The sequence below is a fragment of the Octodon degus genome, unplaced genomic scaffold, assembly GCF_000260255.1.
Source record: "Octodon degus isolate 3935 unplaced genomic scaffold, OctDeg1.0 scaffold00001, whole genome shotgun sequence".
Lineage (NCBI taxonomy): Eukaryota > Metazoa > Chordata > Mammalia > Rodentia > Octodontidae > Octodon > Octodon degus.
Genome location: NW_004524577.1, coordinates 6,515,677 through 6,530,909, shown reverse-complemented (window position 1 = coordinate 6,530,909; position 15,233 = coordinate 6,515,677). Strand labels below are relative to the sequence as shown.

General features: G+C 52.8%; 1 protein-coding gene across 5 annotated transcripts in view; it reads right to left on the bottom strand.

Annotated features, from left to right (window-relative positions):
- Positions 1–15,233, bottom strand: part of Kiaa0556 (KIAA0556 ortholog) — a 202,895-nt gene that overhangs the window by 68,792 nt on the left and 118,870 nt on the right. For 4 of the 5 annotated variants that reach the window (XM_023716694.1, XM_023716739.1, XM_012513581.2 and 1 more), the window contains one exon: positions 11,490–11,621. The exons of the other annotated variant lie outside the window; for it this stretch is intronic. In XM_023716694.1, the coding sequence (XP_023572462.1) occupies positions 11,490–11,621 (132 nt within the window). The remainder of the gene's footprint in view (positions 1–11,489; positions 11,622–15,233) is intronic. 5 annotated transcript variants of the gene reach the window in all.

The following is a 15,233-nucleotide window of genomic DNA, read 5'->3' as shown; positions in this document are numbered from 1 at the left end:
CCACCTAGGGTTGCACTCCTCATGGTACCAAATGCCTTTTCTTTTCCAAGAATCTGGTACAAACTTGGGACCTTGTGCTTGTGAGGCAGGCACTTATAGCCCAGTGGCATAAGAGCCTACCTCACAAGTACAAAGTCCCAAGTTTGATCCCCAGTACTGGGGGCGGGGGGCAGACTGGTACCTATGTGAAATTTAATGTTCAGAAGGGTGGCAGGGGCCACAACAGGCTCCTCCTCAGTCAGTGTGAAAGGATCAGGACCCTGTCTTAGCTGGGAGGATGGGCACTGCAGGAAGAAAATTATGGCTGTCGTCGTAAGCTTCCTGGGGGCTGGAGCTGGGAACCCCTGAAGAACAAACACCTCAGAGCAGCTGAAGCAGAAATGGGTAAAAGGCCAGGCAAGGTGGCCTTGTCTCTCACAAGTGACACATAATGCTGTTCTGGGCATAAGGACATAGGAACGGGCAGAATAGGTGCACCTGTGTCCTCACTAACCTTGCAGCCGTGGGGCAGAGGTAGATATGACCTGGCATGTGCCGGGGCCAAGGGCAGGAGATGGTGGGGGCACCCATGGGCAGGGCAGAGAGTCCACAGACAGTGAGGCCTGGGAACACCCAAAGGGAAGCTGTTCTAGGCCAAGGGCATGGCAGGAGCCAAGGCCCGAGGCGGGCAGTGTTTCGCGTGCCAAGGAATGGCCAGGGGACAGGAACGGGAGAACAAGGTCAAGAACGGCCAGCAGCCAGGTGGACAGCTTGCAGGCTGGGTTTTCACAGGGCCCTGCAGGCCTCAGCTGCCGCATGAGGTCATTGTCCCTGGTCCTTGGCATTATAACTTCCGTCAAATCAATGGACACACAGTAACTTCAAGCTCAAACCTTGTAAATCTCAGTGTTCGTGAAAATCACTAAAGCCCAGAGTTTCTGAATCTGCCATAAAGCACAGCTCCGAACCCAGACCCCCTTCAGGCATCTCCAGCCGTAGAGACTGAGATCACGCGCAAAGCCATAGGAACAAGCATGCCACTCATCACCCAGAAGTGTGGTGGCGCAAACCCCAGGGCTGGTGGTATCAGCAGTGCCGGGGCTGCAGACGCAGACACTCAGAGTTCCTTCTCCGCTTTGCACACGGAACGCTCATAAAGTCGGCCCCCAAGAGCTGCGTGCTGACCACTCACATTTACTGCCAATCTATGACCAAGACTCTTCCTGTGGGCTCAGTGGGTTGTGCTGGGCCGGATCAGTGCTGTCCAGGCACCTGGAAGCCCACAGCCTGGCTCCGGCAGGGGAGGCACTCTGTCTGTGCCCAGTCAGCCCCACACTCACCTCTTCTCGGAAAACGGCCCCCAGGAAGGCATCTTCTCCCATCAAGGCCCAGTGTCATGTGCACGGACCCTTTGGCCGCAAGCGTTGTTCATGCAGGAGAGAGCGCCCCTGTGCACCGTGGCCAGCAGCAGCTGCCTGCGCTTCCCGAGTCATATTATGCTAAGAAGATGCACTTCAGAATGAAATCACCCTTTCTCCGAGCGAAGGTCAACTCCGCAGCACCAGTCCCAGCGCCCTGCCTGCTCCTGGCTTCCCAGAAACGCCTGCACATTCCCGTCCCGGCTCGCCTTTTCTGCCCCATCCCGTGGCTGCGCACAGCAACCACCTTCTAACTCTCTCTGAAGTCCTCATCACTCAAGTGGGCAAGCACTGGCCTGGACACCGCAGGCCGGTGGATTTATTCTCACCATAGAGCCAGAGAATGGTGAATTTATTCACTCGGTAAATCCGTACCACCAGCTACAGCCAAACGGCACATTTTAATTTATCCCCAACTGCTCTTTTCTGGTTGAGAACCATCCCTCTTTCTACAATGCTACTTTCTCTCCGCTTCCCAGGTGCTTGGCTTTGTTCTCTCTTACAGAGAAACAAAAGGCATATCAATTTGGGAGGATGACCACGAAAGCACCACCTGTCCCTAGATGCAGGGCCACAAAGCTGTCAGTGGCTTGCTGGCCAGGGGACCTGCTCTGCTTAAGTCCAGGGTCTCTGCCAAATTACTGCTTCCTACAAGCAGGAGGTCTAGGAGGTGCTCCCGTGGGCAGCTGTGGTCACGGACAACACTAAATCTGAGAACAAGGGGCTGCTACATTGCTCACTAGCCTGCAGTCTGCGGGCAGAAAGCTGCCTTTGGGTATATACTGTGCAACTTGTCTATTTTTGAAAAGATTAGAAACAGATATCAGGGCCGGCCTGATAGCTCAGCAGACTAAAGCGCCTGCTTAGGCAGAGCGCAGTGGCCAGGGTTCGATCCCCGGTGTGCCGTGCCGACCCTGCCCACAGGACACCCTGAGACTGTGGCTGAGACTGGGCACCTATAATCCCAGCACTTGGGAAGCTGAAAAGAGGAGAATCACTACAAGTCCACTCTATGTAGTGAGACCCTGTAGACCCTGTCCTAAAACACAGAAAAAGAAAGAAGAAAAAAGAAAAGGAAACAGATGCCAAGCATTTGTGGGGGCAGTAGTGAGGACTGAAGCTGTGGCCTTTGCACTGAGCCACCCACACCCCCATTTAAATTTTGAGAGCTGGGCTGGGAGATAGCTCAGTGGCATAAGCACCTGCCTGGCAAGCGCAAGGTCCTGAATTTGATCCCGGGTACCACGAAAATAAATAAATAAATTAATTAATTAATTAATTTTGAGAGCCTCCCTGACCTACTAAGTTGCCCAGACTGGACTCAACTTGTGAGCCTCCTGCCTCAGCCTCCACCAACCTTTTCTTGTCTTTTTAAGACAAGGTGTTGCTATTTAGCCCGGGCTGGCCTTGAGCTCACTGGGTAGCCCAGGCTGGTCTTGAATTCGCCACAATCCTCCTGCCTCAGCCTCCCAAGTGCTGGGATCCACCACGCTTTTAAAAAGCAGGACATCTGTTGGAAATTGAGACTCCTGGCTTCCCTTGAAAAGCCACATGGCCTGGCTAGCCGGGCTGGCACCCCACGGTGACAACCATGGCCTCTTTACAGGCTGCGCGCAGCACGATCCTCCAGCATTTCCCCTCGTGAAGTGGATCTATCACTGCAGCAGACTCGCTCTGGCAACCTCTGGCTAGCAGGACACTGGCTGTTGAGACAAAGCAGGCTACAGCAGCACCGACTTGTCCTCCCTGGCTGCCCTGATGGCCTGTAGATGAGTTGGCCCAGCAAAGCCGTCACCTCGCTAACGCTAGCTCGCTCCAGAACTGCTCCCCTGCAGACGCATGTGCAGTACTAAAAGGGCTTCTGCCTGAAGCCCCTTTGCTTTGGGTGGGCGGTGGGGCGGCACGGCTGGCTGCCATGCCTGGCTCATCACGGCCGTGCTCCTGGCGTGGCTAAGGCCTGGTGGGGCGTCTTTCTGTGGCCCTACCAGTCATCCTCCAGCTGCTGTCTCTTGGGCCTAGGAACACACCTGAGTCTCAAGGAAGGTAACCAAAGCCTCCAGAGGAGAGGACGCGCTCTGCTCTCGGGTGGTGAAGCCCCTCACTCCACGCCTGCCTGGAGAGCGGGGATCCCGCCACCTTGGGCAGCGTCTTCTTTGGAAGTGCTAACAGGACAATCTGCTCTAAGAACAGCATACTAGGGACAGCTGGCTCTCTGATTTTTACCAGATGGGCCCACTGGTGTGCAGGCCAGGCCTCTCTGCCACAGTGGCTAGAAAGCTCAGGCTCACAGCTGTGACTACCGCAGGGAAGTGACCTGTGTGGTCAATTCTGACACTGAGGGAAGGCAGTGGCTTTGTCCTTCTGGCAGTTTCCTTGGGGAAGTAGCCCGGGCCTACTCTTTCCTGCATTTGGGGACCATGCCTGCCCCAGCCTGGGCCAGAGGAGAACGAGGTCCCCTTGACCACAGAGGCTGGAGACTGGCTCAGAGGCTGCTGGGTTTGGACTCAGGGTGGACTGTTAGGGAAGGAACGGTCTCTTCCCTGGGCTGGCAAGGCACGTAAGAGGGCATCCAGAGCATCTGGGACCATCTTTGGAACTCAAGGGAAATAACTGCTGGCCTGTGTCCAGTGAGATGGTCCCCAAAGTGGGTTTCCTGGACCAATGACGTCAGGGTCACCTGAGAACTTGTCAGAAATTAAAATGCCTCAGCCAGGGATGGCGAACCTTTTAGAGCATTTGATGCTAGCAAGTGGCTGGCTGCAGCACATGTGTTATAGGTTTGCTACCTAGGCTGTACCCCAGACCCACTGATCGGGAGCTCCACTAGGGTCCAACCAGCTGAGGGTCCTGGAGTGGAGAAGAACAGTGCTGCCTGCACACCTGGATGCCACCATGCCCGAGGCCACAGTCATAGTCTTGGACATTTTAGATCTGTGAGCCACGCCCTTTCCTTCCTTTCTTAAATTAAGCTCATTTGAATTTGTTACCTGCTATTAATGAACAAACAGTAGAGACTCCGGACTTTGACATAACGGTCTTCTGCTGCAGGCTTTTCCCCAGAAACACTAACTAGGGGCTGTCAGCACCCTCTGAATCACTCACTGTGAAGGTGCTGCTTTCTTTTTATGGTTGGCAGCTTGTTTGGGAAAAGTGACTCAGATATATCACTCCCCAGAGCACTCTGACAGCTTGGACAGTAAACTTTCTGCATTAAAAGACGAATGATCCTTCGCCCTCCAGAAGACCACATGGAATTTCTGTACAAACTGGAGCACCATGACACTGAAGTTCCATCAGAATTAGGGACAGCTGCAGGGAGAGTACGAGGGTGTGGTGGAGTGGCATCATACGCGTACGAACTGATGCAGGTCCAATTGTATTGGCCTAAGTAAAAGGTGTAAGGGGGGGAATAAATCTTTAAAGAGCAGGTGATGGGTTATGCTCTGCCAGGGCAGACTAGCTAATCCCGAACACCCTTCCTCTGGAGCATGACTAGAAGGCCTGGAGTGAATATTTACAGAACACTGTATGAAAAAAGAAATCTCTTTGAAGGCAAGGGGTGTGACAGGGGGAGAGCAGGCACGAGAAAGAAACCGAAAGAGGCCAACCTCAACCTCTAGGAGGCCTCCCCCGCACAGAGAGGAGGCCTCTGTCAGAGCGGCCATGAGCCCCGGGTGAGGGTGACTGGAAATTACGACCCGCTTGCATGGCGCTGGCTGCACAAAGCCACGGAGGCGACGCAGTCAGACTGAGCGACTCAACGGGAGCTTGGTCCCTGCACTTTCGTCACCTTTGGAGAACAATGTCTGTGGACACGTGGCTTCCCTGTGTTACATCTTGGCGCAAGGGCAGGGACAGTGGCAGAGTTTGCAACTTCCCTCCTTGGGGAAGGTGACCTCCAAACCTGTTCAAAATGAGGATTCTATTACCTCGAATTGCATCCTCTTCACACAGTCCTAATTGGGACAAATGGCGCTAAAAACCAATGCCAGTGGAGCTCATAACCTCACTTTCACTGGTAAGCCAGTGACACGCATTTCCTTAGATATGCGGAAGTTTACAGTCACAACTGTTACTACCTTACGCATTCTTCGGTTATCAGGAGTGAGGGGCAAATTACTACAGACTGTACAAATAACAACAACAATAACAATAGTGCTGTTTAGTGAGGTTCAAAGCCCGGAGGGAATGGAAGGCATGGTAACAGCACTTAAATCAGGAGAGGAGCAAACGCAGTTACAGAGCTGTAAGGTCCTTCTGCAGAATGGGAAGTGGTAAATTTGCTAATTTAAAGTAGACTCTAATAAGTCAAGAATGCATGTTGTAATTGCTGGTAATGACTAAAAGAATAATAAAAGTGTGTAACTAACAAGCTAATAGAAGAGGAAAAAGGAATAATACAAAGCAATTAGTTGAGGAGAAGGCAAGAAAGGAGAGAGAGAGGAACATCAAACAGGCGGAACAAATAAAAAACAAACAATAAGATAGGAGATTTAAACCCAAATATATCAGCAATTACATTAAACGTAAATGGACTAAATGCTCCCATTAAAATACACGGATTGTTAGAGGATAAAAATAAAAACCAATTACATGCTGCTTGTAAGAGACAAACCTTTATATAAAGTCTTCAGAAAGTCTGAAAGTAAAAAGATGGAAAAAAGCTAGCCCCATAACCACTAACCAGAAGCCAGCTGGAGGTGTCTGTCTCTGACGCAGTGGACTTGAAGTGAAACACAGTAATTACAAGCACTCATTTGTCTTCCCCTGGGTTCACCTTATATCCCCACTCCTGCCTCTTCCTTTGCCTTCAGTTCCTTGCATATTTTTAAGACAGACCATACAAATGATAAAAGGTTTGATTCACAAGGAAGACAAGAAAAGCTTAAGATTGTGTGTATGTCCCAAATACAGATACCAGCCCAAGTACAATACAGCATGTTGGCGGCCCCTTCTCAATTCTTCCCAGAGGAAGATGAGCTGATGTGGGGTCCTGTGGTCCTCCCAGGATGCCCCTGGTCTTAGGGCCCCAGGGGTGTGAACATCCGGCCCAAAGCAGGATGCCGTGTGTAAGAGTGCACTTGCCCTCCACCCAGCCCTAACCAAGGCTGATGGCTCATCTGGGGCCCAGCCAGAAGCCGTGATTTGCCTACTGTGGAGGAGGGACGGGCTCCCCTGGCTTGCGAGACAACACACGTGTACAGTACTGGTTGTGCAATGCCACCTAGGCTATGCTAACTGTCAGACTGAGGAATGCAAGGGTAGCTTGGTCCCTGCACTTTTGTCACCTTTGGAGACCAATGTCTGTGGACACGTGGCTTCGCTGTAGTACATCTCCGCATGAGGGCAAGGACAGTGGCAGCGTTTGCAACTCCCTCCTGGTCAGGTATATTTATGGAGGAAGGTGACCTCCAAACTCGCACAAAATGAGGATTCTGCTACCTCGAACTGCATCCCTTTCACACAGTCCTAATTGGGACAAATGATGCTAAGAACCAATTCCAAAAGAGCTCGTAATCTCATTTTAACTGGTGAGCCAGCAACATGCATTTTCTTATAGATGCAGAAATATACAGTCACAACTGTGACTGTCTGTAGGCATTCTGAGCTTTGTTTATTTCGCCATACAGGGATTGGAGCCAGGGCCTCTGTAAGTAGCTACATCCCAAGCCCAACTCTCTTTCTCCAAGAGGGAGCCTTGCTAAACTGCGAGGGCTGGGCTCCAGTTTAAACTTGGGCTCCTCCTGCATCAGCCTCCCAGAATGCTGGGATTAGAGGCAAGAAGACAGCATGTCCTGCTACCCTTCCATGTGTGTAAATCTGGCACCACAAGCTACCTGTAGTTTGCCAGAACTTTCTGGAGAAAAGAATATTATAAGTAAATTAATCTCTATTTCTCCAAATCCTGTACATGAAGCTATGTCTTAGGTTAAGTCTGTCCCCAAATCTTAATCCCTGGTGCCTGTGGCTGTGGCCTTATTTGGAAATGGGGTCTCTGCTGATAATCATGGTAAGATGAGGTCGTGAAGGTCGGTCTTACCACAGTATGACCAAGGTTTTTATAAAACTGGCGCTTTTGGACAGAGAGATGCACACGTAGGAGGAGTGCTGTGAAGGTCAGTGTTGCCACAGACAAAGAGCTACTTCTTCAACAGACCCTCCCTCGGACCTTCAGAGGATGGTTTTGAACTTCCAGCCCCACGAACTGTGAGACAGTTAAGTTCGTGAGGTAAAAAGCCACTTTGATTTGGTACTTTCCTTTGACAGTCCTGGAAATGAATCTCGCATGTTTAATCGATGTATGGTTTTCTTTCAAAAGTATTAATAGTAATACATTTATATTAATGAAACTAGAAAAAACATAACAAGGGACTGAAGGCTGGATTGTAGGCCTGTTATTGCCAGGATGAGGCTGAGACGGGCATGATTTATCAGTTAAGTTAGCATACGAGGGGGTCATACAGGGAGTCGTCAGAGCAGCGACCCCGCAAGCCAGGCTGTGCTGTGACCCCAGGCCTCACCACTCCCCAGCAGGGGACCGTGAGCAGATGCCGCAATCATGCACTTCGTGTTGGTAACTGCAGGCCCTGCCCAGGGCGCTGGGTGAGCAAAGGTGAGGCTGCCTCTGCGGTGCTCAGTGCAGCCTGGGAGCCCGCGCGGTGCTTCCAGGGGACGGCTCTCAACTAATGACTTAGATAGGGAAAACCTGGGGTGGTGCATCATGCTGCAAAGCTGGGGTCCCAGTCGGGTCCAGCCGCCCCTGGGAGGCTCTGCCCCGGGGTGCCCTGCCTGTGCTGGCACACTGCCCTGAGGCTCGTCTTCCTGGTGACTGGTGTGGGAGGATCTTCCTAGATGCCATTTGATACTTCTCCTGTACTGGGTAGACAGCACGAGCAGGCAAACGAGTAGGAGGCCTAGGCAGCAACCGCTGGGGCCCAGCCTGGAGGCCACATGGGCGACCCCCACGACCCCAACCACGTGAGAGCCCCTGGAGCTGGCATCGTGGTCCGTCTCTTCTCTCTCCCAGTTCCTTGTCTGACCCAAGTCGGCAGAGCCAGAACTCACCGGATCTTTCTGCCCCCTCACTGCTCTGTCTTGTTCTTGAGCCCTGTAGGCCATTTTGCTGCCATCTACTTACCCCCGTGACACCTCTGTGACCCTGCTCACTTCAGGGACACAGTGGTCACACACCCCTATCTCAACCTCCATCAAGTTTCAGGCAATCCAGGCTTGGTTTTGCCAAGAAATCCCCAGGAAGCCGTCTGGTGCTAGGTGGTGTCACCAAAACACTTCGATGTCATGCTTTGGGTCTGGCTGGCCCCCAAAGCCTCGTGCAGCCATGGGGCGGCTTCTAGAGTTTGTGATTAACTCATGATCTAATGCTGGGATTATGGTAATTCATGATCCAATGCTGGGATTATGGGTGTGGGTGCTGCACCCGCCCTGGGGCAGGCAATCTGCATAGAAATGGAAGGAGGGGAGCGAGGCCTGCTGGCTGCTGCAGCTGCTGCCCCTCCCTCTGCTCTTTGCTGTCTTCCACCACCATGAACAACTGCCCTCTGCCAAGTGCCGCTCTGCCTTGGAGCCAGCCAAGAGTATGGACTGAAACCTCCACTAACTGTGAGCTAAATAAACCTTTCCTTCCTTAATTCTGGGCGTTGCATATTTTGCCCCAGAAACCAGAGAGGAGCAACTGAGACATTGGAGAATATCTGAATATTTTGAAAATGTATTGCAGCAAAAGACAGAGTGCCACAAATGCCCCTAAAACTTCTCCCTCTGGCTTTGAGCATGAGTACCCGTCATCCTTGTCACTTTCTAAAGCAGTCCTGGAAGTTCTCTGTTTGAGCCCGGCAGTAGTAGGTTAGGGTGCTACACACAGGGGCCTCTGGCTATGCTGCAGAAGTGTACACGCATGGTGCGCTGGAGACAAGCTGCCTCCATGGCTGAGGCAGCCCAGGACACCTCCCTTGCAGAGCAATACAGCTGCCAGGCTGGGAGAGCAAACAGCGCTCTCTCTCTCTCTCTCTCTCTCTCTCTCTCTCTCTCTCTCTCTCTCCTCTCCCCCTCTCTTTTTTTCCAGAACCAGGGATTGAACTCAGGCCCTTGCACTTGCCAGACAAGCACTTATTCTACTGAGCCATCTCCCTGGCACCATCAATAGCTCTCTTAATTGGCAAAACTTACTGCCTTTGTTCAGCCTCCACGGGCCTGGGCTTTTGTACCTTCCTTTTCCTGCACCCCCTAAATCTGTGGAATATACATGGGTTGACCGGAGAAGTGTTTTGTCTTTGCTCCCAGAGTTTTGACTCCTAAGAGAGAGCTCTGACTTTCCTGGAGCCCCCCAAATCATATTCTTGGCTCTTATTCAAGCTGGTTGCATTCTGCTCACTTAGGAGAATGGGGCCAGGCCGCAGGGGAGCCTGCAGCCAGCAGCCAGACAGTCCTCTTTCCTTAGTGTCTTTAGCTGTACCATCCTGAATCAAATCAACATGTTTACTTTTCATGGCCATTCTGGCTTTGAGGGAGAGCTAAAACCGCGTGGTTCCAGCTCTGGACAATAAGGTGGAGGAGGCCACGCTGCAGCGTTTCCATGAGCCTGCCTAGAAAAGACTCCCAGGAAGAGGCTTTCCAGAACTGCTTCAGAAAGTGGCAAGAAGGACGGGTGTGTTCAAGGACAAGGGGAGTGTTCTGAGGAGAACTGACGGCAATGTACCTCTTACTGCAATACTTTTTAAAAGCTTTAAACATTTTCTGTACAGTCGTCCCCCGCTATTTCCTGGTTCAACTTTCATGGGCTCACTGTTTTATGGGCTTTCAAAAAATATTCATCTAAATTATTTATCGTGAATTTTCCACTATCTCACAGGATTTTGCAGCACCGTACAGTCTACGTATGTTGTTAAAATCACATGGGTTTACGAGTTTAGAAAATGGTGAAGAACATTAGAAATGTTTTTAAAAGTGTGGAAAAGGTTTATAAGAGTGTGGGAAGGGTTTAGAAAGCCTTAAAATATATATAAAAATAAATTAAATATAACATCACTACTTCTCTGATTTTCACTTATCACGGCGGTGGCTGAAACGTAACCTCTATGATAAGTGAAGAACCACTGTATGTCACCCCTTCTAAGTGTCCCGCTGGGCTCTGGGTCCACGTGGTAGAAGGTTCCATCTGCTTGGCCATCATTTGATCTGCCAGGCCACTGCCTGCTGCAAGAGGACGCAGCAGAGCCCTCAGGCTTGCCCAGGGCCTTCGGCTCCGTGCCTCGTCTTTGCCCGGATCCCAGCTGTGAGGATGGCGCCGCCTGAGCTCCCCATAACACAGACGCAGGCCCTGCCCATGCAGTACCCAGCAGGGCCCCGCGGCGGTGAGACCAGCTCTCCTGTCCTACCCCTGCAGCTCACCTTTCTTCTCTGGGCCTTGTTCTCAGAGAGCTGCAGATTGCAGATATACTTTTAATTGCCTGGATCTAGCTGTGCCCGATGGTCATCCAGCTGCGCCTGAAGGTCATCCAGCTGCGCCTGAAGGTCATCCAGCTGTGCCTGAAGGTCACACTGCCTTTGGACTTCTCAGTTATACAGGAAGATACACTTTTTCTCTCAAAGCTGATTTTTTATTTGCAGACAGTCTTGCTAACTAAGTCTTGCCCAGGCTTGCCCCAACAGTTGCTTCTCCTGTCTTGGCCCTACTGGTAGCTAAGGCTGCAGACACACTTCCACGCCTGGCTCGAAAGCCGTTCTTTTCGTACTGTCCTCTGGCATGCTTTGCCTTGTGTGGGTCTGGTCTTTCCAAGGGCAGGTTTTGGTAGAGGTTAATACCTGGGCGCGGCTCTGCCCTGCCCGCAGCCAGGCTTCTTTGCTTCCCCTGCAGACTGGACTTCCAGCCTTCAGAAGAGCACAAGCAAACCCCTTACCATAAACTCCTCATAGACAGATGCAGCCTTTTTTGAGAGTCCCCGACCAGCACACTGGCTAAAGGGCAGCGCTGCCCTAGAAAGAGGTGACAAAGGAGGCCCCCCTCCTCTGTGGTGCCCCACACTGAGAGCACCCGCCCCAGCCCCAGCCCCAGCCCCAGCTCCCGACTCTTACTGGAGCACCCCCTGTCCTGATCCAGAAATGTGGTGGGGGGCTGGGAATTCAGGTTTGGCTCCGGTTTGCTGGGAATGAAGACCTCAGCGTTGTCCTTCAGCTTGGCAGGCAAAGTCCTCTCCATCTTATGACCTGTGGGAAAGTGACTGTTAATGTCAGACGCGGAGCCCAGGCAGTGTGGCAGCACCCGGCGTGAGCATTTATTTACTGTTCACTCACTTATTCACTCATCGAATGTCTACTCAGTGCTCCTGCGTCAGGCACCTTGGGAGCTGGGGCTCGCGAGAGCAGCACAGACAGGAGGCAGGCCGGCATGCTGAGAGCCAAGCGCACCCCGCACGGGACAGTCCAGAACACACACGCACACAGCTTGCAATTGTAACGTTTCCGGACAGAGACAAGTGTCACACTGCAGGTGGGGGCTGGCACCCAAGTGGGGCATGCGCCAGTGTGCAATGAGGCTCCGGGGGCTGGGCAGCGAGCAGGGCGGGAGGGCACGGATGGGGCTTGCCATGGGGCTGCCTTTCTTCTCAGGTCCGTATCTCCACCTGTGAGCTCAGCCCTTGGGATGCTGAGATAGGAGGATCGCCAAGAGCTCGAGGCCAGCCTGGGCTACAGAAGCAAGCTCAAGGCCAGTGGCAACTAGACAGCAAGTCTTCATCTCAAAAGAACCCAAGGAGGGCTGGGGAGATAGCTCGGTGGTCTTAGAGCCCGCCTGGACAGCGCAAGGACCTGAACTCAATCCCCAGTGCCACATGCCACGCAGGTCCCAGATGCGCTGCGATGGTTGCCGAAACTGGGTGTGGTGATGCACAGCTGTAATCCCCGTGCTGGGGAGGCTGAGACAGGAGGATCAGTACTGAGACCCTCTACCAAATTAATTAATTAATTATTTTAATTAAAACAAAAAGAACCACAACAGGAAAATCCCTGGGCCCCTGGCAGCATAAGGAGACTCCAGATGCCAGGTGGCAGATGGCTCCTACTGGTGCATGGGGGCTCCTAGGGATGGATCCAGGGCCTCAGGCGTGCTGGGCATGTGCTCCACACTGGGCCTCAGCCTAGCCCTTCCTGAACTTCTACACCTTACTACGTACAGGAAGAACTGGAGCAGGTGCGTCAGACCTTCATTTCATTCTTGCTTATATTGATTTTAGAATTAAGAAAGAAAAGAAAGAGGGCTGGAGAGATGGCTCAGTGGTCTAAAGCACCTACTTGGAACAAGCTTAGCAAAAGCATCAGGGACCGCGGTTCAATCCCCCAGCACCACATGCCAGCCAGCCCCGCCCCCTGGTGGGCTGAGCTGGCCACACACACACACCACACTCTCTCTCTCTCTCTCTCTCTCTCTCTCTCTCTCTCAAATAAATAAAAATAAAAAAAATAAAAAAAGAAAAGAAAGAGAAAGCAAGGAAAGGAAAGTGTTCTAAATAACAGCTAGGGCTGGCGAGGTAGCTCAGCTGTCTAAAGCGTTTGCTTAGGCGAGCTTGGGCAAGCTAAAGGACTGTGGTTCGATTCCTGGCACCACATGCCATGCCAGCCCTGCCCCCAGGGCAGGCTGAGCTGGCCACAAAAAATAAATAAATAAATAACAGCTAAAGCAATAAGCCATTTATAGATGTTATAGTCTAGACCCAAAAGGCTCATGCATTCAGAGGTGAGGCTTTCAGAATGTGATTGGCTCACGAGGGCTCTACCTTTGCTGGAGGATTCCTCCACAGAAGGGATCACCTTCAGTGGCATCACTTTGGAAGTACAGGAGGTGGGGCGCACTGAAAGGATAGGAGCATGGGTTGTGACCTCAGGGACAATGCCTCATCTATGGCCTTTTGCTCCCACCTTACCCTGCTTCCTAGCCACCAAGAGATGAGTGGCTCTGAAGCTTCGCAGACCCAGGCTCCTCCACCGCAGCTCTTCTGCCTTGACACAGGCCGGAGTAGTGAGCCCCCCAGCAACGGACTAAAGCCTTTGAGATCACGAGGCAACGTAAGCCCCTGCTCCTTTAGGTTGCTTCTCCAGGTATTCTGGGAAGCTGGCTAGCACAGTGGAGATGGCCAAACATGGCGAGGACGTGCACAGGGCCAGGCATGGGACAAGTGGCCCACAGCCTCGGAACCAGCGAAGGTGGCAGTGAGAGGGGCTCAGTCAAGCCACCAGGAAGAAAGCGGCCTGTGAGTGGCAGAGCAGGCCATAAGGACCCTGTAACCAAGGAAACCATTTGGTCCCCACTGCTGGTGACCACCTGGCTTGGGAAAGAAGAAAATGTAGGGAAGAAAAATAGGAAGCACCCATCGAAGTACTAGAGGCCATGAGTCCCAGTGGGGAAGTCTGAAAGACTCGTTGTGGGGGACAGCAAGATAGCTCAGCGGTTTAAGTGCCTGCTTGGCAAGCGCAGGGACCCAGGTTCAATCCCCGGCACCACATACCAGGCCAAGCTGGCTTCCAAAGCCAGGCGCAGCAGCACACACCTATAGTCACAGCACTAGGGGCCGAGACATGAGGGTCCCTACGAGTCGGAGCTGCACAATGAGACCCTGTACCAAACACACTTGAAAAGAGATCCACTGTGGCCCTCAGGGTGACGCGTGGGCACTTGCAGGACCTGTCCAACTCACTGTAACCTTCCTATTACCTATTCCCTGCTGGCTTTGGGACAGACATACATCTGAAGGGCTGTTCCCTGCCTGTCCTGACACCAGGGCCCAAAGCAGAACAGCCCTCGACACAGGGCCGGCTCTGCCTGTCCTGACACCAGGGCCCAAAGCGGAACAGCCCTCGACACAGGGCCAGCTCTGCCTGTTGTCCTGAAGGGTGGCAAGGGGCACCTGCTCCCCGGCTGCTCCCCAAGCGCGGGGAGGCACTGAGGATGGGGAGAGCCTCCCAGGGCCAGGCCTCAGCGCACACGTCTCACTGGCTCGCCCAGGCATCCCGGGCTAGGCACACACTCCGGGGGTGGGGGAAGCAGAAGAGCCGCCCCCAAAGATGGCCCCATCCCCACACCTTGTATGCCGGGTTGTAGGCAGAGGCAGCCAGGGACTCACCTGACCTTAGGAGGAAGAGCTTACATTCCACTATAGGACTAGATCCAGTGTCCTTAGGAGTAGACAAGAGGGGCTGGGAGATGGCTCAGGAGAATAAGCACTTGCCTAGCAAGCGCAAGGGTCTGAGTTCAATCCCTGGTTCCGCCAAAACAAAGAAGAGTAGATGAGAGACAGTTGCATTTTGGGATGATGGCAAAACTGAGGACTGAGGGGCTGGGAGATGGCTCAGTAGAGTAAGCACTTGCCTGGCAAGCGCAAGGGTCTGAGTTCAATCCCTGGTTCTGCAAAAAACAAAACAAAACAAAACGCGAGGACGGAGAGCAAGGCTTACAGGGCAGCCTGGAGGCCCTCACAGCGCCGGGCCATATGGTAGGGGGCTGGAACGATCCACTTCCTGTCACACGCATTCTGCCGTAGTAACACGCAGTGCACGCCCCTGCTGCGTAAGCCCCTGGCCTGCGAGCTTTGCTGTGGCATCCCCAGCAAGCAGAGCGCCTTGCTCAGGCAGTCCCTCATTTCTCTTCCTTGACACGTGCTCAGGTTCAGATAACGCAGCCTTCTCTTAGCCGCACACCCAGTGCTACATGCAGGCATCCCGCAAAACTTCACGTGCTTGGAGGGGCTGAGGTGGGGAGCACCGCTGCTGATGTGACACCAGGGGGGCTGAGGTGGGGAGCACCGCTGCTGATGTGACACCAGGGGG